Consider the following 20,580-nt stretch of genomic DNA (forward strand, 5'->3'; position numbering starts at 1 on the left):
CTGAGTGAGCTTCTTCTCCGGGACTCCTAGCAGCCCTAGCCTCAACCCTAGCTGTTGACTCAGTGTCTGCCTGGAGCCTTCCTTCTCCCTGGCAAGCTCTTCTCAGTGAGGCACAGGGCCCCATCCCAACCCCGCAGTGGGACTGGCCCTGGTCTCCTGTGTGCCCAGGATGGTCTCTTCTTTAATAAGAGGTAGAAAGCAGAAACGGAGAGAAAAATCAGAAGAGCCAGCCTTGAGTGGTGTGGGTTCATGACCTGCTAGCTGACAGCACAGTGACAGGCCCCAGGCTTCCCAACCTCTGGCAGGGCACCAGGTCGGGGCATGCCACCCCCCCCACACACACCATGGTCTAACCTAGTGGGGAGTGTGCCATGCAGAGTCTGGTGCACATGGGGCTCCTCCTTGCCCCGTGCAAGTGTTATGGCCTTCAGCTGAAGTCTCCATTTGCAAGAAATGAGCATCCAGCCTAAAATGCTAAAATTTATTAGAGAGGGGCGGCTCTATGGGATGAAAAGTGTGACACTGGAGCTGAAATGACTGCCTGGGTTCCCTACCGACGACCTGTCAGATCTGGCCACTAAGCCTCAGTCTCTCTTTCTGTTACACAGCACAATTCTGGTGCCTTCCTCAGCAAGCTATAGATGACTTCTTGGGATTGGGTCTACCACATAGCCAGTGCCACCCAGCATTAAAAAAAATTTATTTATTTATTGGATAGGGACAAAGAAAAATCAAGAGAGAAGTGGGATACAGAGGAAAAGAGGAAACGAGATATTTGCAGCACTGCTTCATTACTTGTGAAGTTTTCCTCCTGCAGGTGGGGACTGGGGGAGTGAACTTGGGTCCTTACACATTGTAACTTGTGCTCAGCCAGGTGCCCGAGCCACCTATCAGTTTTTAAATGTTGAAAAAAATCAGTCAGCCCTTAGGTGTTAAATAATTGAATTGGGATGTGTCTTCATTTCTCATTTAAACCTTTTGATGAAAAGCACTGGTTCAGTAGAAGCAAGGTAAGTGCAGAACCTGACAGAGGGCTATACGACAGATTGTTCTGTTTAATCAAATCCTAAAGTAGGAAACAGTCTTCCATCTGGCTGCTTCTTATGCTCCCCATGTGGGCAAAGCAGCAGCCATGTACCCGCGCTGTGTGTGTCCAGGAGACAGGGCCACTACTCAGGCTATGCTCAGACTAGAATCGAGTACCGGCCTTCCTTCCTGCCCCACCGGCATTCACAGTCAACCATCAAGGACACACACGCTCAGAGGAACAGCTTGGGGTCTCTCAGACCCTCATCCTCTGTTGCCTTCTCAGTTTGCTTGCTATTTTAAAACTCACTAGAAGAGGGCCTGCAAAACATCTTACTTCAATAATGTGCTGCCTTATCACATGTGGGACCCAGGTTCAATGTATGTCTATCTAAAAATAGCTAAACAAAACAAAACAAAACTTTTCTCAGTAGAAGGAAACAATCCATACCTCAATCTGATCCCACAATACATCTATCCTCATCGTTTGGGGTTGGAAGGATGTGGGCTGGTCTGTTGGGACCCACAGCAGCAATGCCCTCTCTAGCATACTGACAGAGGCACGTGCCTTATGGGGGAGCTTTGGGTGTGACTCCCCACTACTCCCTGCACTGGAGCTCCCTTCTCTTTCCCATGTTGCTCTCTCTCTAGTCCCAGAAGATCCCAGCTCTCTTGTGTGGCTAAAGGACCCTCTCACCTAGGATGGGACCAGGAGCAGGTCTTCTGACTATCTGGTCTGACTCTTGGCCACTTTGATGATGGAAAATTGGTCCTGGGGCCACTGCACAGGGAGGCTGGGAAATGTGTGGGCACTTTTAATTATCAGGTGAATGAGGTCTGAAAAGCTAATGTAAAACATGTTGACTATAGTTGACAACACTAGTGTACAACTTAAATGTGCTGAGTAAATATATGAACTGATGGATGTGTTCATTAATTAGACAGGAGAAGCTTTTCATAACAACTCTGTGGATCAAATCACCACAATGGACACTTTCAATCTCTTTCAATTTCATGCCAGTTATATCTCAATAACACAGCAGATGTAACATATCTGACTTTATCTTACAGCTTAGAATACTTAGTGTTTCTACTCTGGCATGTGACAAGCTGAGAAAGAACTTGCTGAATTAGATTTGATAATTCTGAAGGAAATCTCTGCAGTTCCTCACCCACATTTGAGTCAAACATGCATAACAACCTGCCAGCTTGCTTTCAAGGAGGAATTTTTAATTTAGTAGAAACAAAGGGTAAGAGAAGAGTCTAGCTGGACATGGGATCTGAGAGAGGGCCAAGACATTCTATTAGGCAGGGGTCTTACTCCCGATGTTAGAATAAGGGGCTTGGTTTGTTTGAGTGTGAAGTGTACTAATGCCTGTAATTGGGGAAAAGTATCTTTGTGCCAACAAAAATTCTGAAAATAAACATTTTCTCAATAAAGTTATATTGGAGTGGGACTGGGTGGTGGTGCACCTGGTTAAGCATACATATTACAGTGTGCAAGGACCCAGGTTCAAGCCCCTGGGCCCCACCTATAGGGGGAAAGTTCCATAGGGTGAAGAGCTGCAGGTATGTCTCTGTGTCACTGTCTCTTTCTATCTTCCCCATTACCTCTCAATTTCTCTCTATCTCTATCCAATAAATAAATATAAAAAATAAAGTGATATTGGAGTTGAAAAAAAGGTGAACATTCTAACAAATAACAGTAACAGCAATAGGGCAGGAGAGACAACGTAATGGTTATACAAAAAGACTTTCATGCCTGAGGCTCCAAAGCCCCAACTTCAGTCTCCAGTACCACCATGAGCCAGAGTTCAGTAGTTCTTTCGTAAAAAAAAAAAAAATTAATAATTAAAAACATTCTCCTAGAATCAGAGATAGAAGTAAGGAAAAGATAGAATTGGGAGAGGAGGGAGTCCAGTTTGAGTGTTTCTGCACTGGCCCCTGGCTGATGTTGGAACATTCTATATTTTACCTTTTTTTTCTTTTTTCTTTTTAATTATCTTTACTGGATAGAGACAACCAGAAATCAAGAGGGAAGAGGGTGATAGAGAGGGAGAGAGACAGAGAGACACCTGCAGCACTGCTTCACCACTTGCAGGTGGGGACCTTTTTTTTTTCTTATGATACTTCCATACAGGTATGAGTGGAAAGTAAAAACTTCCTTCCCGATTACTTTGAGCTACTTATATAACATTGTTATAACAACAATGACAGAAATATAAGTTCTTTTTAAGCTGTGCTAGACTATCCTAGTGGGTGTAGGAATAGTAGGAAAGGGAAAACTGGACTTTTATGGATGAGAGTGTGTGTGTTCATTCTTTGGGCTGATGCCCTAAGCTCTGCACTAGGTGCTATGTGGAAAACAAAAGAAGCAAAAATTCCAACCCCAGATCCTATAGAATATTTATTCTGTTTTGGGAATACATGGAAGGAGGGAAAGTCAGAGAGATTCAAAGCTGCTAAGAACAGCTTTGAATATATACATTGTGTGTGTGTGTGTGTGTGTATGTATGTTTTCATTTCATCTTCATTTCTCATATACACCAAAGAGTAGGGTGGCTGGGCCATAGATTTAGACCCAGCCACCTATTTAACTCCTATTGGGTTATTGGGAAAGTCATGATATATTTTTCTATGATTTTTTATGAAAAAATGTGTGATGACTTTTCTGACAGTCCTAATATAGGAAGCTCTTCAGTGGTTTTTCAAAGTGTTTGAATATTTTTTTTCTCTCACCAGCAGAATAGGAGAGAACTCAATCTGTAGAACTCGATTCAAATACCAACCTCCGATTTAAAAAAATAGTATATATATATTTAATTTTTTAATAGAGGAAATGTATTACAAGTCTGTTTTCATCTCAGGAGTCTAGTTTCAGATCTCCATCAAATATGTGTTAAAATATCTCATCCATCACTAATGGATTTCCCTTTACCCCCTTATTGGCCCTCCCCACGCCCTTAGTAACCCCAGGTCTGCAGACATATATCAAGGGCTCATATATGTTTCTTCCTTTCCCTGTGCTTTGCAAACCCAAACTTTAATGCCGAGATTCTCTTTACTTCGGTGTAACACTGCCCACTTTTGATGTTAGCTGAAGAAGCACATTCACTGTCCAGGTCTGACTCCATTTATAGACCTGTTTGAAGCCTTTGCATGTGTCTCCAACATCTCTGTCAGCCCCATCACAGTGGTAACTTGAAATTTCCAGTTGTATCAATCTAGTGCTTTTTATTCTTTGTACTTTGATATTATTTTCTGTATATTTTCATGTATTTTTTAATCCACTACCAAGAGTCCTCCTGGCACAACTTTCTATTCTTTATTCTTTCCATTCTTCATTTTCAAGAAAGTGAGAGGGAGACAGATACATAGAGAGGAGAGACATCACAGCACAGCTCCATCATACACGGAGCACCCTCAGTGCAATCCATGGGCTCTGGACCCCGACTCCACTTAGACCTGTGTTGTAATTAAAATAAAAAAGACTTTGGTGATAGTGCGTAATGGTGCTCCCATGTGTTGCTTGGCTCACACACAGTAGGACATGTGCCCTACCAGGTGAGCTATCTTCTAGGCCTGGTGTTTTAACATTATAAAAGACCCTGGGTCCATGCTCCCAGAGGGATAGAGAATGGGAAAGCTACCATGGGAGGGGGTGGGTTATGGGGATTGGGTGGTGGGAATTGTGTGGAGTTGTACCCCTCCTACCTTATGCTTTTGTTCACTAATCCTTTCTTAAATAAAAAATTTAAAATAAAAAAAATTAAATAAATAAAAAAAATTAAAAAAAGACTTATGGTGGTAAGAGACTGTCCCTTCTTCCTCCATGCTTGGGCCAGCCAATCCCCATTGACCTCTGTGTCAGTCAGCTGTAATCTTTTATAAATTAAGATCTAGGCAAAGAACTAGACCTCTAACAGATCCCTCTCTTTACCATCTCTGGTCACTTCCATCTGAAATCTCATTTAAAAAATTAAAAGAAAAAAAAGAAATCTCATTAAAACCCTCTTGTGGGTCTCTCCAGGACCTTGCCCTCACTATAAAGTAGCAATAGTAAGAGTAGGGACTGGCCCACTCTCCAAAGGGAGGCTGGGCCATCTTACTCTGCCACCTGAGGAAGATTGGTTCTGAAGTGAATGCAGCCTAGAATGTTCCCAGCTATGAACACAGACTGTGAGCTCAGACTGATAGGGATTCGGAGGTCATACAGGCTCCTGTGCTTAATATGAATATACATGGGACCTGGGTCAGACTGATGAATTAAACAATAAATTATATTTTCTTCAACTTTGGGAAACTCTCTCCCCTAATCCAGCTTTCTAGTTCTATTCTCAACTCTGACTATACCTTCCCAGACAATATTTTTATCCCACCTTCATGTTAACTATCAAGCTCAAGCAAAAACTACTAAAGTCTTGGTCTCCTAGGAACATACCCAATATAGCCATCCTAACTTTTTTCCATCTCAGGTTCTCTATGTTCATCTTCTCTATTCCTACTCTTTGGTTTCTGTTTCTTAATATTGTGACCTGATTAATTTCTTACTGCCTTTCAGTCGCCAAGTTATGAATGCTATTATCCATCCTGACCTCCCAAGGCAGATGGCGTCACACATACACACACACACACACACACACACACACACACACACACACATACACACACACACATACACACACACACACACCTCTTCAGAGCCCTACCCTACTAGAGAAAGATAGAAACAGGCTGGGGTTCTGGATCAGGCTGGGGTTCTGGATTAACCTGCCAATGTACATGTCCAGCAGAGAAGCCACTACAGAAGCCAGAACTCCTTCCTTCTGCATCCCCAAAAGAATTTTGGTCCAAGCCTCCAGAAGGGGGAAAAGTTAGGGGAAGATAACTAGAGGGTTTTGGACCCTAATTCCACTCAGACTTATGTGGTAATTAAAATAAAAAAGACTTTGACTGCAAACATAATGAACTCGGCTGTGGGGCAGCTGGGAGTGGGTTTAAACAAATCAAGCTTTTATTACGGCCAAACAGAGATATGGGACATCAATTTTAGGTAATTCAAAATAAGCAATTATCAGTTGGGGTTAAGAATACGTTAGGCCTGGGAGCCCCTGGCTCCCCACCTGCAGTGGAGTTGCTTCACAAGCGGTGAAGCATGGTGAAGCAGGTCTGCAGGTGTCTATCTTTCTCTCCCCTCTGTGTCTTCCCCTCCTCTCTCCACTTCTCTTTGTCTTATCCAACAACAACATCATCAATAACAACAACAATAACTACAACAATAATAAAAAACAACAAGGGCAACAAAAAGGAAAATAAATAAATAAACATAAATTAAAACATTTGTTTAAAAAAAAAAAGAATACATTAGGCCCATAAAGTCCATGAAGTTCAGCCCCATGAGATAAACAATTTAAAAAAATTTTTATTTATTAAAAGGAAATATTGACTTAACCATAGGATAAGAGGGGTACAACTTCACACAATTCCCACCACCAGATCTCTGTATCCCATCCCCTCCCCTGATACCTTTCCTATTCTTTAACCCTATGGGAGTATGGACCCAAGGTCCTTGTGGGATACAGAAAGTTATAATTGCTTCCCTGCTGAACATGGGCGTTGACAGGTTGATCCATACTCCCAGCCTGTCTCTCTCTTTCCCTAGTGAGGAAGGGCTCTGAGGAGGCAGAGCTCCAGGACACATTGGTGGGGTTGTCTGTCCAGGGAAGTTTGGTCGGCATCATGCTAACATCTGGAACCTGGTGGATGAAAAGAGAGTTAACATATAAAGCCAAACAAATTGTTGACCTAATGTCTGGGATAGTGAAGTCCTCCATTTTGTAGATAGCTAGTAGGCATATTTTAGTTGTATTCCAAAGGGTCTGTTGCTATACTAAGTTATTTTATTTTATTTTACTTTTTTATTTTTTTCCCCTAAGCCTGAAATCTGATATGCCGGTGGATCCAAGTTATTATCTGGGGAAATGATGCCATGGTTGGAAAAAGGACCAGGAACTGGATCAGGAAAGAAAGTAGTTCCCTAATATGGGAAAGGTGTATCAATATTGTTGACTGTAAACCCCACTGATTTGATCTGATCTGGGGCCCATATTCAGCGTAGGAGCCTATGTGACCTCTGCATCTCTGTAGATCTGAGCTCACATTCTGTGATCGTGAGTAGGAACATCAGCAGAGATATAGGTTACTCATGGCTACAGAGAAGAATCTAGAGTTTAACCAGCTAGCTGAGTTACTTACACGAGATCAGTTCCCAGGAGTGGCAGTCATGGTTGAGATGCATCTGAGCAGGAGAAGAATCAGGAGTCAAAGAGAGCTGACTTCCGGCTGCCTGATCTTTTTAGTCCATTCGTCCACCCACATACATCTGTGTTTATGCAGATTGTAGTATGCTCTGTCACCAGGCTGACATCAGCCATGTGCTGTGTCAACTTCCTATGGTCAGCCAGTATACTGCGTCATAACAGACCTGAAACATTTGTCACCAGGATTATTAGTTTGTTTGTTTATTATTGGGTAGAGAAACTGAGAGGGGCGAGGGAGATAAAGAGGGAGAGAGGCAGAGAGACACCTGCAGACTTGCTTCACTGCTGCTGAAGCTTCCCCCCAGCAGGTAGGGAGCAGGGCCTTGAACCTGGGTCCCTGCACATGGAAATGTGAGAGCTTAACCAGGTGCGCCACCGCCTGGTCATCAGGAGTATTTTTTTATACCATCACTGAAAAGGAAGCAAATAAGGAAAACACAAGAGGAAGTCAGGCACTGTTTTGCTGATCTGAGAGAGAAGAGGAAAAAGGAAGGACACTTGGAAGTTGTATTAGTTGTAGATGTGGCATAGAAAGGAAGAGAAGGCAGGACCATAGGGGAAGGAAGGGCGAATAGATCATATATATAAATAAAAGTATAGAGATAGACATAAAGTCAACCCATATCTGTGACCTTGGAAGAATAATTGCAGTTTCTACAGGAGCGGGGTAGGGGGGGATGAAGACACAACTCCTGTGGTGGGAATGGTGTAGAATTGTACCCCTATTATCTCATAATTTTGTGAATGATTAGTAACATTTTTTTAAAAAGAAAAGAAAATGTTAACTATGCAAAAAAAAAAAAAAAGATCTAGGCACAGAGTATCAGCTTACTACTTCCACCACAAAATTTGACAAATGATATAAACTGGGTTTTTTTCCAACTCCCAGAAAGCCACCAGAGTGGAGAGCCCTAACAGTAGGAGTCCTGCCTGTCTTGCTCCCTATCTCTTGCTTCTTCTCTCAGCACAAGGTAGACAGACACACAGTGGGAAACCAATAGATGTTTGCTGAATGATGACATCACTGTTCCACATGATGCCTCAATAAGATAGAAGGGCATCAGATAAAACGCTGGACTGTGAGGAGATAAGACAGTGTAATGGAAAGAAACCACCTGTGTGTACCTTCTTGGGTTCTTTAGCAGCTGGGCAAACAAGTTAGCAAGTGTGAGACAGACTGACAGAGAAAAAATAAGGAGAAATTTATAAACTGCGTGTACACCTCCTGGACACATGGGAGAGACCTAAAAAATTCAAGTCACTCACCACCTGACCCTAACCATCACCTGAACTCACTTTGCTAATGCAGAGGACTATGGGAAGAAAGAGAGAACTGTCTACACAAAAAGATACCAAAGAGAAAGAAGGTGTGGATAAAAAGACAAAGGTATGTCAACTTAAATTATGCCCCTTTCACAAGCCAGCTCCCCTTAGGAGTTTTTCTTTTTCTTTTTTTTTTTTTTGCCTCCAGGGTTATCACTGGGGCTCAGTGTCTGCACTATGAATCCACTGCTCCTGGAGGACATTTTCCTCATTTTTGTTGCCCTTGTTGTTATTTTGCCATTGCTATTGTTGTTAGATAGGACAGAGAGAAATCAAGGGAGGAAGGGAAGACAGAGAGGGGGGAGACCTGCAGACCTGCTTCACCACCTGTAAAGTGCCCCTCCTACAGGTGTGGATCTGGGGGCTCAAACCAGGATCCTTATGCTGGTTGGTCCTTGCACTTTACATGTGTGTTTAACCCACTTCTAGAAACACCCATCTACCCAGGTCAGCACCACCGCAAGCTAAGGGAGCAGGATTGCAGACTGCACTGCTTAAAATTCCAAGAGGAACTTTTAAGAACCTGTCCATATGTTATAGTTCACAGAAAAGTACTGTGAGTAGTAGGGGGCCCGCCCTTAGTTGTACCAAGCAGGGTAGCAGCAGGGGAAAACCCAGCAGCCCTTTGCCGCCTGCCTGCTCCCTTGTGCTTTCTTCCCTCAGGGGAACAGAGGTGACGGTGACATGGGGTTTGACACAGGCAAGGGGAGGGATCAACAACTTGAAAAATTATTTATTTATTTGCTTATTTATTTATTTTGGATAGAGAAAGATAAATTGAGAGGGAAAGGTGAGAAAGAGGTAGAGATAGATAGATGATAGATGGATAGATAGATGATAGACAGATAGATAGATGGATAGATGATAGATAGACAGATAGATGGATAGATAGATGATAGACAGACAGATAGATGGATAGATGATAGACAGATAGATGGATAGATAGATGATAGATAGACAGATAGATAGATGGATAGATAGATGATAGATAGATAGACTTGCAGCACTGCTTTACCACTTGTGAAGCTTCCCACCTGCAGGTGGGGACCAGGGGCTTGAACTCAGGTCCTTGTGCACTATACTTGTAAGAGATGCCATGAGTGAACCTTCATTTCATTCCTGATTGTTAAGTAGTCCTGAATCAAAACAGTCCAGTTAAAATCATCACAAACCAATACAACACAATTGATAGGACTCTTACTAACCTGGGATGCTACTTTTTGCTTAGTCCTTGAAAATTGTGCTCCTTAGCATTGAAGTTTCTTAAACCTAGACCCCTGGTGGGGAGGAGGCTGGTGAAGAGTCGAGCAACGTCACCTCTGATGAACCTAAGCTGGAGTGCTACCCCAGAATACCCACAAATGTTTCACCTCCCCATTACCTCCCACTCTAGTCCACCCCCTCCATCCCAGAGGTCAGCTGTGTCAGGGCCTCTGCCTTGGCCCCCTTCCTATAGCTTCTTCTAGTTCTTGTCTGGCCTCCTGCCAGCTTCCTTTCACAATTTATAGTCAAGTCCGCTGGAGTTAAGACAATCTGTATTGTTTAAGGGGGTACTGTTTTCCCACAAGAGGATTTCCATTAAAGAAAGACTTGGGAATCCCCAGGCAGAGGGGTGGGTGTGTGCTTAGGTAATATTAGACACATACAGGTCCGTGAAGGATGATAAATGACATAGTGGGGGTTGTATTGTTAAATGGGAAACTGGGGAATGTTATGCATGTACAAACTATTGTATTTACTGTTGAATGTAAAACATTAATTCCCCAATAAAGAAACAAAAAAATAAAAAATAATAATAATAAAAAAGATTAGACACATGCCTCTGGGAAAACTAGAGGTTAAGCTCTGGGCTGGGTGCAGTTAGCAGATGGTCCCCTTGGAAGCTAGCAGTTCAGTGAGTGGTGTGTTTTTTCACTCAGTTTTCTCGGAGGGGACTGGGGAGACACTTTTCTACCCTCTCTGTCTGAGGGCCTGAGACTCACTAAGTCTCTAGTGCTAGCTGGAGTGGAATCTCCAGCTTCCCCAGTGCTGACTTGTTTCTCAGTAACAGCCAAGGGCTCAGGTGAAGGGGCCCATTTGTGAAAGGAGCAGTTGAGTTTTTTCTGGGGCAGGCTTTGTGCTGTCTGGGATGACTGCACAGATGTCTTAAAGACATAGTGCCACTTTATTTCTGTTTTGCAAGTGTGGGTCATTCTCAGTTGCAGGGAAACTGGGCTCCCTCTCAATCTACAGGGACACTGGGTGCCCACCTGTGATAGGGCCTTCTGCCAGTTGTGGGGGCAGAGGAAGAACAGGCCCCAGGCTCGTGTCAAACTTCAGGCCTTGGGCAGAAACCCTGAGCTGGGCTTTGCCAAGGTGTGTTAACTGTGAGCAGCATCTCTGCTTTCAGTTGGGGAACCAAACACTTGTCATAATGCCCTGTGCATGTCTTCCCATCACCCACCCGGTGTGCCAGGCCTGCCTGTATGTGGGCACATAGGCCCTGCTCAGGCATTTCAGTGGACATTCTGAGAGGCTCCAGAATGTGTCACAGGTAACATAACATATGGGCTTCTCGGGGTGTCCTTATCTAGGCATACATGGCATGTGAAAAAAAGGTGGGAATCCAAGATACGACTAAGCCACAGGTGTGAAAGAAACCTGGGAGTCCTGATCTAAGGGTCACCACCCACCCCAGTCACTAGTAATCAGACAGCCTGAGGTGGAAAGTGAGTGCAGCTCAAAACAGACTCACAGCTACTACCAGGGACACAACTGCTGGAGACTAGAGGGTGCAGTTTCTAAATGCTGTTGGACATAAACTGTCTGCCAAACCTGGGAGGGGAGGGGCTTCCTGGCTGCTTTCACAGTGCTTGATGACTGCTCCCTTATGAGCCAGTGAACCTTCTCCTAGAATGCAGGCACTTGCATGTGTATTTTTACTAAAAATCAATGGACCGGCCAGTTGTACCCGATGTTTGCCCCTGTGGGGAGACTGGAGTTATACAAATACACTCCTCTCTCAGTGGGAAGTTCTCTCACATGCCACTTGTTTCTAAGTTTTTCATCCAAATGTTTTACACCCAGGACCAGCTTCAGAATGGGGATCACTAGCAGAGTTCTTTTTGTTGTTTGTTTGTTTTGTTTTTAAGATTAAATTTTTAAAAAATATTTATTTATTTTCCCTTTTGTTGCCCATGCTGTTTTTTAATGTTGTGTTGGTTACTATTGTTGTTGTTACTGATGTCATTGTTGTTGGATAGGACAGAGAGAAATGGAGAGAGGAGGGGAAGACAGAGAGGGGAAGAGAAAGATAGACACCTACAGACCTGCTTCATCGCCTGTGAAGCGATTCCCCTGCAGGTGGGGAACCAGGGAATCGAACCGGGATCCTTATACTGGTCCTTGCGCTTTGCGCCATGTGCACTTAATCTGCTGCGCTACTGCCTGACTCCCTGTTTTTAAGATTTTTTAAATATTCCCCCTGCTCAGAAATTACTTGCAAAGCTTTGAATGTGCTGTCTGCAGAGGAGAGATGGTACTTGCACAGCACTGGCTGAAGAGGCAATTTCTCAGACTTAAATGACACAGAAACTCTGTGCTGTCTGCTGCAGGTGGGAATGAGGATCCTTCTGTTATGCAGGAATTTAATCTGGCTAGGTCTATCAGAAATCCAATTACACACAGGCTTTGTTTCAGGAATTCTGTGCGTAGATCTGCTCCACAGAAGTAAAAGTAACCGATTGTAAGGCTATATGTATAAAAGGACTTTTATTGTTTGTAACTGTGAAAAGCTGGAAGCAATCTGAAGGCCCATTAGCAAGGAAAAGAATCAAACCACACAATTAAAGGAATACATCAAGGAAACTAATAAATCAATTAAATGGTTACACCCTGTAGTGTGGATTATTATATAGCAGCTAGCTGTTGAACAGGAGAGAGGTCCACAATTCAGTGTTAAGTTAAAGAAGCAAATTTCAGGGGCGTTCATGTAATATGTATAACTACAGTATTCTTAAAGTTGTTTTATTTATTTTAACAAGGGACACACAGAGAGAGACCAGAGCACTGCTTAGCTGTGGCTTATGGTCATACTTGAGATTAAACCTGGCACCTCAGAGCTTTAGGCATGAACGTTTTTTGTAGAACATTACGCTGTCTCCTCAGCCCCAATTACAATATTTTAAAAATGTGCAATCTAACATTTTTTTTTAAAAAAGTTCTCTCTAGTGATCTAAGTAAAAGTGTGGAGGTTGCATCAAAGGCAGAAAAGAGGGGGTGGATCGGGGAAGATGGATGAAGGAACAGGAATTCCCTCTACCTACACCCTCCAGAAGATAGAAAAATAAAAAGGCATAAAATAAAATTAAGTGAAAAATTAGGACAGCTCAATTTATATTATTATTGAATACATACATATATATTTTAAAGATGTTGGGAATGTGAGAGCAAAGCTTTACTTTAGATTTCTGTGGTGATTTCAAAGTCGCTTTCCCATTGAAGTTGTATTTTAAAAATCAATAGTCAGAGGGGACAAGAAAGTGGTGATAGGCAAAATGATTTTCATCTAGAAGGATTATATCAAGAACAATTGAGACGATATCTTCACAAGGTGTCAGCAGTCCTTTGTTGCAGCGAGAAGCCAGAGTCCAGCCTTTCCTTGAGCTCATCATTTGCAAATACAAGCAAGTACAGAAGCACATACAGACACACTTGAATGACTATGCACATATTAACATTGTGCCCTTCTTACATCTGTTTTCTGGAACAATTAATACAATGAGAAAAGGCAGAAATCATAGAAAACACAGAGAGCATGATCTAAGTTCTTTCAAATCAAAAAGGAAAGCATCTCGCTTATTTGGCTATGTATGTGTTTATAATTCAACACAGGAGCACCGAGGCTTGAAATTTCAATATTAGCCTACAAGTACTTGCTTATTTATTTTTTTGCTCCTTGCCCTTTCTGCTATTGTTATTATTTTCAAAATAAAAATGAAAAAAAAGACATTTAAGAAATTACTTCTAGGTGTTCTGTGCTTTCACTTCACTCTTTGAACTAGAATTCACCAGGAAGCAGAAGGAAGCACAATGTTCACACACACACACACACACACACACACACACACACACACACACACACACACACACACACATCACTTGTCCCCAGCTATCCCCCAGTTGCCCAGCCAAGGCTGCTCCCCCAGTCTCCCTTGCTCCCAGGTCCACTCCACATTTTCTGGGTTGAACCTCCCCAGTGTATCCTTGAGAAGAAAGCTGATAGCAACAGAGGCACAGAACAAGATATACCATTATCAACATTCATGTTTAAAAAGACTGAGGATAGATTGTTGGACAATGCACATTTTTCTCTTTGCAGACTCTGTAAAGAGAGATAATAGTAGTCGGCAACTTTTTATCTCCAAGCAGGGTTCAACAACTCCTGTGAGTCTCTGAGGGAGATCTCAGAGTGTCTGTGGGGGCATCTTAGGACATAAGAGCTAGTTTTTCTTCCCCTTTCTTCTTTCTTTCTTTCTTTCTTTCTTTCTTTCTTTCTTTCTTTCTTTCTTTCCTTTTCTTTTCCCTTTTGTTGCCCTTGTTTTTTTTTCTTTTATTGTTGTTGCTATTGATGTTGTTGTTGTTAGATAAGACAGAGAGAAATGGAGAGAGGAGGGGAAGACAGAGAGGGGAAGAGAAAGATAGACACCTGCAGATTTGCTTCACTGTTTGTGAAGTGACTCCCCTGCAGGTGGGGAGCCAGGGGCTCGAACCGGGATCCTTATACCGGTCCTTGCGCTTCACGCACGTGTTGCAAAGCGCAAGAGACTATGTTTAGAGATGTTTTGAATCCTGCACATAAAAACATGTTCACAGGGTAAAGAAGAACATTTGAAAGCAAACTCAGTTAAGAACACTGTCGTCGTTGGGGCCGGGTAGTGGCACACCTGGATAAGCGTACACCTTACAGTGCACAAAGAGCCAGGTTCAAGCCTTTGGTCCCCAACTGCAGAGGGAAAGCTTCATAAGTGCTGAAGCAGTGTTGCAGGTATCTCTCTCTTTCTTTATTTCTTTCTTTCTTTCTCTATATCCCCCTTCCTCTCGATTTCTGGCTGTCTCTATCAAATGAAGATAATAATTTTTTTTTAAAAATAACACTGTCGTCAGATCACTCACTCCTTCAGGGATGGAAACAGTGATTATTTATTTGTCCAGCTAAAAATTGTCATACTCTAAACATACCTGCTATAACTCTGATCTGCTCTGGGAACCAGCTTGGCACTATAGCACAGAATTCTGGGTCTTTGTCTATCTTTTTATTTTAGTTTAACTTATCTGTTAAGTGTGAGCATATGAGAGGAGCTAAATGGCCCCTTGGTGTCACAAGATATCAAGATATATTTATAGCTTTCAGCTCAGGTCTTCATATTTCTGCAAGTGCAGTTTCCCCAGTTTCATTAGAAACATGTGACTGGATTTGGAGCCCTACACACTGCCAAGCTCTGGGGTATACACAGAGAGGAAACCCAAGACGAGCCAGGGTTGAGTCCCTACTTTGCTGCTTTCAAGCTACTTCGCTTCTTAGCCCTCTGTTTCCTCGTCTATATAAAGGGAATGAATGAGCCCCCACACACACCAAAAAAAATTGCTGGGAGGTGTTGTGAGTCACTTGGCACAGGCCCCAGCACCTTCTTTTACGTTCACCAAATATTTATTGTGTAACATGGAATGCTGGCCAAGCCACTGTGGGCTGAGAGGCTGCAGTGACACAAGCCACCCTCCAACACAGTACTCAAGGGCCGGGTGTATGTACATTTATCAAACACAGATGCCTGATTAGAGACTCAGAGTGCTGTCTGCAGCGCTGAGAATTCGCTGCCCTTTGGTACCTTCAGGACACTTGGGTTTGGGACATGGGAGGGCAGGTCTCTCACTCTGTGGCTGCAGCCAGCTTGGACACTTATTTCATGATAAACCAGGTGAATGCTAGCAGACAGAACATCATGAGCTGGTCCACAGTGACCTGAAGTCCTGCTCCTCTTTCTGACCAAAAATCACAGCGCTTGAGGGAGCAGAGCTCCCTGACGAGCCTCCACAGGACCCGCTGGTAGAGCTTGTCGTGTTTCTCCCGGGACAGCTCCTCCTGGTTGGCGGAGTGGGTGGCATTGATGCAGCTGGCAATGAACTTCGCCTTGGTCACGTTGACCTCAGAGCAGCCGTTGTAATGGATCCCGTCGGGGAACTGCCAGTAGTTGGCCTCGTAGTATCTGTTGGCCTCGGCTCCCAGGTCAATATCCAGCTTGGTGCCCTGCCTGATGAAGGCCCCGGGCCGGATCTCTGAGACTTGGGCCTCCGTGACATGGTTGGTGCTGGGCAAGGCCTTTCGGTTCCACTTAAACCTGTGCTTGATGCCCCTGGCCTTGACTGCAGAGAGTTGGCTAAAGAACAGGACACAGACAATGGCCAGCCACCACCCACCCAGGTGCTTCCTCATTGTGGCACGTCTGCAAGAGAACAGACGCAGTGGTTAACTTCCCCAGTGAGGTCTCCCCTGCCTCCCTCTCATGGGCAGGAAATGTACAATGAAGAATGACATCCTTGCTCCATTTACTTTTTTCTGGAAGCATAACCACTTTCCCAGGCTTGGGCTACAAAGAATAAGTCAATATCAAGTTTCTTGCTTTTCCAGCGCATATATATATGGGGGTGGGGTGGGCGGTGATGGCTAGTTTTTTGGGTAGAGAGAAAGCTGCAACTGGAAATTATAAAACCCTTGAATATACATGGGAAAATAAGTAATGACGTATGGGTTTTCTTTGTCTTTCAAATCAAGGGATTCCTGGGTGAAAAATTCAGGACAAGAGTTGGACTCAGAGGCTCTGGGCTCTGACAGTCTTGTCATCAACTCAAATATTCATCAGCTTCTAATCCTAAAGAGCACTATGTAACCTGTAGGGATAGTGGGGAGGGAGGGATAGGTAGGAGCCTAGTTAGGGTACCCCTGCCTTTCTCTGTGTCAAGAGGCTAGGATGTGTCATTGATGTCCTTTCCAGTCTCACCTAGGGGACGGTGTGACCCCATCTTTGCCACCTGCAACGAGCTTCTTATTGCTCGGTTACTTCATGTCAGTCACTGATACTGCCTCACTGAATTCTCACACGCAGTAGACACATAATCATTCCCATTCTTTGAAAGTTACACTAAGATTCAGAAAAAGTAAATCATTTGCCCAAGGCCCTACAACAGCAGGTGCCAGGTTTGAACTCAGCTCTGTTTGGCACCACTTCCTGTGCCCACTCACCATTCTCACTGCCTTCCAAGGCTGCAGGAGGGGTTGGAATTGTGTGCTTTGATTCACTGGACATAAAAGACAGCCATAGGGGGGATGGGCGGTAGTGCAGTGGGTTAAGTACACATGGTGCAAAGTGCAAGGACTGGACTAAGAACCCCGGTTTGAGCCCTTGGCTCCCCACTTGCAGGAGAGTCACTTCACAGATAGTGAAGCAGGTCTGCAGGTATCTATCTTTCTCTCCCTTTCTCTGTCTTCCCCTCCTCTCTCCATTTCTCTCTGTCTTATCCAACAACAATGACAGCAATAACAATGACAATAATAACAACAATAATAAACAAGGGCAACAAAAGGGGAAAAATAGCCTTTGTAGTGCAGGCACCGAGTCCCAGCAATAACCCTGGAGATTAAAAAAAAAAAAAAGAGACAGCTATAGGGGCCTGGTGGTAACGCAGCAAGTTAAGTACACATGGTGCAAAGCTCAAGGACTGGCACAAGGATTCTGGTTCATGCCCGGGGTCCCCTCCTGCAGGGGGGTTGCTTCACTGGGTGGCGAAGCAGGTCTGCAGATATCTATCTTTCTCTCCCCCTCTCTGTCTTACCCTCCTTTCTCGATTTCTCTCTGTCCTATCAAACAACAACAGCAATGACAAAAATAACAATAACAACAAGGGCAACAAAATGGGAAAAATGACTTCTAGGAGTAGTGGAACCCTGTAGGCAAAAACAAAAAAAGATAACCATAGTGGTCCCTAAACTGAGCAAATAAATGGATGGGGGGGGCTGGCCATGGGTCCCAGGACATCAGAATGAGAGCTGATATTAAGGAAAACCTCCCCTCACCCCTCAGTTTGGTAGTCTGTCACACCTGACTCCTGAAATGCCAGTAACTATTGTGGAAAACTATGTCCCAAGGTCGGCTGTTCAGGACATTCAATTGTGGACCTTTCTGTAGGTCAAGGATACAGGAGTCCCTAAAATGGAGTATGGCTAGACTGTCCTAGAGGAATTTTTGCTATGAGTCCATGAGTGCCAGGGATGGAAGTCCCTCTCTTTCTCTCTCCCTCTCTCCCCACCTGCTCCTTCCCTCTCAATTTTTCTCTGTCCTGTCTAATAAAGAAAGTGAACAAAAAGGAAATATGGCTGCCAATAGTGGTGGCAATTAAAAAAAAAAACTAGCTTTAACTAGCTGGGAGGTGGTGCAGTAGATAAAGACTTAAGACTCTTGAGTATGAAGTCCTAAGTTTGATCCCTGGCATCAGGTGTGCCAGAATGATGCTCTGAATCTCTTTTTCCCCTTTCCAATTTCATTTATTCATCTTAAAAAAAAACCCACCTTATCTGTTTAGTTCTTAGCATGCCCTCCATAGCCTTCCTGCCTCAAGTATTTCTAAACGGTCACTACACCTATGTTTCAATGTTCACTCTTGTTTTTCTGCAGAAAAAGGCAAAATGCAACTTAAGTATATGTCCAGCCACCTCTGGACACCTGCATGGAACCTGCCCCTGTCCCTTCTGGCAGGCAGAGCCCATTCCTCCTCAGGGTGGTCAGCACTGCTCTGGCAGAAGCCTGAGCACCCACATTTCCTGCACAACCCTCCTCCCAGTGAGCTCAGTTCATCTTTCTCTAAAGGAAGTCCCAAGGGTGAATGAAGCAAACATTCACTGCTATCTGGAATAGCAGCTATGCCCCCTGTCATCCGCCCATACCCCTTGGTAGGAGAAATCTTAAATAGGAATAATATAACAGAAATCATAGATAAGTTGAATTAATAAATTAAAGCACATAGGTCTTGAGAAATAAAATAATTTTCATAGGCAAGGGTTTAAAAGCAAAAATTCTAACCAGCTGACCCTAAAGGACATTTTATTATAGCACCAAAGCATAAACATGCAACCCCAGTGATGCCCATATCTCACAAGTGTTCCCTGGCTTGGGAGCATCTCAAGAAGTGAGAGTAAAGAAATCCCAGTCTTAGCGCAGCAGGTTAAGTTCATGTGGCGTGAAGTGCAAGGACCAGCTTAAGGATCCCGATTGGAGGTCCCGGGGCTCCCCACCTGCAGGGGAGTCGCTTCACAAGTGGTGAAGCAGGTCTGTAGGTGATGTCTTTCTCTCCCCCTCTCTATCTTGCCCTCCTCTCTCCATTTCTCCCTGTCCTATCTAACAACAACGACACCAATAAAAACAACAATAATAACTACAACAACAATAAAAAAATAATCCCAGTCTGGTTAGAAATGGGCAGCTCTGACCACAGACATGGACCCCAGGCACAAACTCACTTACCTGGGGCTCTCTCTTGGAAGCCTGCCTCTATAGAGCCTGGAGCTACACAGTTCTCCAGTGCACCCTCCTGCTGTGGCTGAGTAAGAGCAGCAGGGGGAGGTGGCATTCCAATTGCTCTCCAAATAGGGCAGTGGTTCCCTCCAGAGAAGGACCAATCAGGAGTGCCCGACAGTCCTGTGCCTTGAGAAGTGTGCATCCTCTAGTCATTCTCTGCTAACAAAAACCATGTGGTTCTGAGATAGTTTAGAAAGACTTGAGAGATACCTACAACCAAATTAATTACTTTAAAAAAAAAAGCACTCACTTCCCTCTTATGGGTCTATCATCAGGGGTTAGAAAGAATCCAAGGGAAGAACAAAATGAAGAGGAGAGGGTCAGGGCTGGAAAGTCCCAGGGACAGGGGTTTCTGTCTCCTCACCCCTCTTACTAAGGAAGTAACAAGGCTTTAGAAGCCAGGAACTGGGGCTGAAAATAAAATAGAGACATTCTTATCCTATCAATACTAGAGCTGAATAGGTGGATGTATCTGTCCACAGTTAGGTTAGGGCTATTTTAAAGACTAGTGTCTTTTATAATTGAAAAGACAAGCACTGGAAGGGAAATACTTTCCTATCAATACCTTCACCAGAAGATGGTATGTTGGATACACACTTCTATTGGGTAAGTGATTAAGCAGGGTTGATGTTGGGTAAAAGGACTAAGGACAGGACTTCCCAGTCCTTGGAGCTGCCATGTGGGAATGCTGGAACCAATTAGCTAGTCCAAAGGCCACTCAAATGGAGATCTTTGGAGACCAGTGAAACCAGGACAGATAGAGATGAGTCCAACATTGTTCAGAGGTGATGGGGCTGAGATTGGGCAAGCACTCACCACAGGATACCCAGCGTAGCTGGAAGAAGAGCTAATGAACCAAGCATTTGGGGATGGGGGGGGATACATGTGATGTTCCATTGGTGATGTTCTGTTTACAGGAGTCTCTGTTATGATCTTTAACTCAATGAAAAATCAAAACTGGATTCTAGAGGTGAGCATGGTGTGACATTTGCCTGTGACAAGGATGTGGTCTTTATCCTCATTTTGACCCCATCCATCAGATGCTTTTTAGGGAACTAAACCAAGCAATTGTTTCTGGATTGGTCAGCAGATGGCGCCAAATGAATCCACAAAGACCCACAAGATGGGACGCATTCTACAACCCGTCCCCTGCAGGGTTTCTGTGCTCTGGGTAGAGTGGAGGCCCCCACCATAGCCTTTCTTTCTGTACCTTTACAGCAAAAACTCACTTTAATTTTGTCTTTCTAATGTGTATCTATTATCTATCTATCATCCATCTATCTATCTATCTATCTATCTACCTA

The 20,580-nt window shown here is 43.8% G+C and overlaps 1 protein-coding gene and 1 long non-coding RNA gene across 2 annotated transcripts; both read right to left on the reverse strand.

Moving 5' to 3' along the window:
- Positions 1-6,112: 6,112 nt before the first annotated feature.
- On the reverse strand, positions 6,113-9,995 carry LOC132541877 (uncharacterized). The gene is made up of 3 exons (XR_009552979.1): positions 9,875-9,995; positions 7,282-7,510; positions 6,113-6,782 (listed from the first exon to the last, which is right to left on the reverse strand). It is a non-coding gene; the product is annotated as an uncharacterized LOC132541877 (long non-coding RNA).
- A 2,407-nt stretch (positions 9,996-12,402) lies between these two features.
- Positions 12,403-19,303, reverse strand: PRND (prion like protein doppel). Its single transcript, XM_060186850.1, has 2 exons — positions 19,223-19,303; positions 12,403-16,150 (listed from the first exon to the last, which is right to left on the reverse strand). Exon 2 carries the CDS (start codon positions 16,138-16,140, stop codon positions 15,607-15,609), a length of 534 nt encoding a protein of 177 aa, XP_060042833.1. The 5' UTR covers positions 16,141-16,150; positions 19,223-19,303; the 3' UTR covers positions 12,403-15,606.
- Positions 19,304-20,580: the final 1,277 nt, after the last annotated feature.

Source organism: Erinaceus europaeus, chromosome 1 (assembly GCF_950295315.1).
Source record: "Erinaceus europaeus chromosome 1, mEriEur2.1, whole genome shotgun sequence".
NCBI classification, from domain to species: domain Eukaryota; kingdom Metazoa; phylum Chordata; class Mammalia; order Eulipotyphla; family Erinaceidae; genus Erinaceus; species Erinaceus europaeus.

Bases quoted from the DNA above. Each gene is read 5' to 3' on its own strand.
- PRND (XM_060186850.1), bottom strand. From the start codon at position 16,140: ATGAGGAAGCACCTGGGTGGGTGGTGGCTGGCCATTGTCTGTGTCCTG.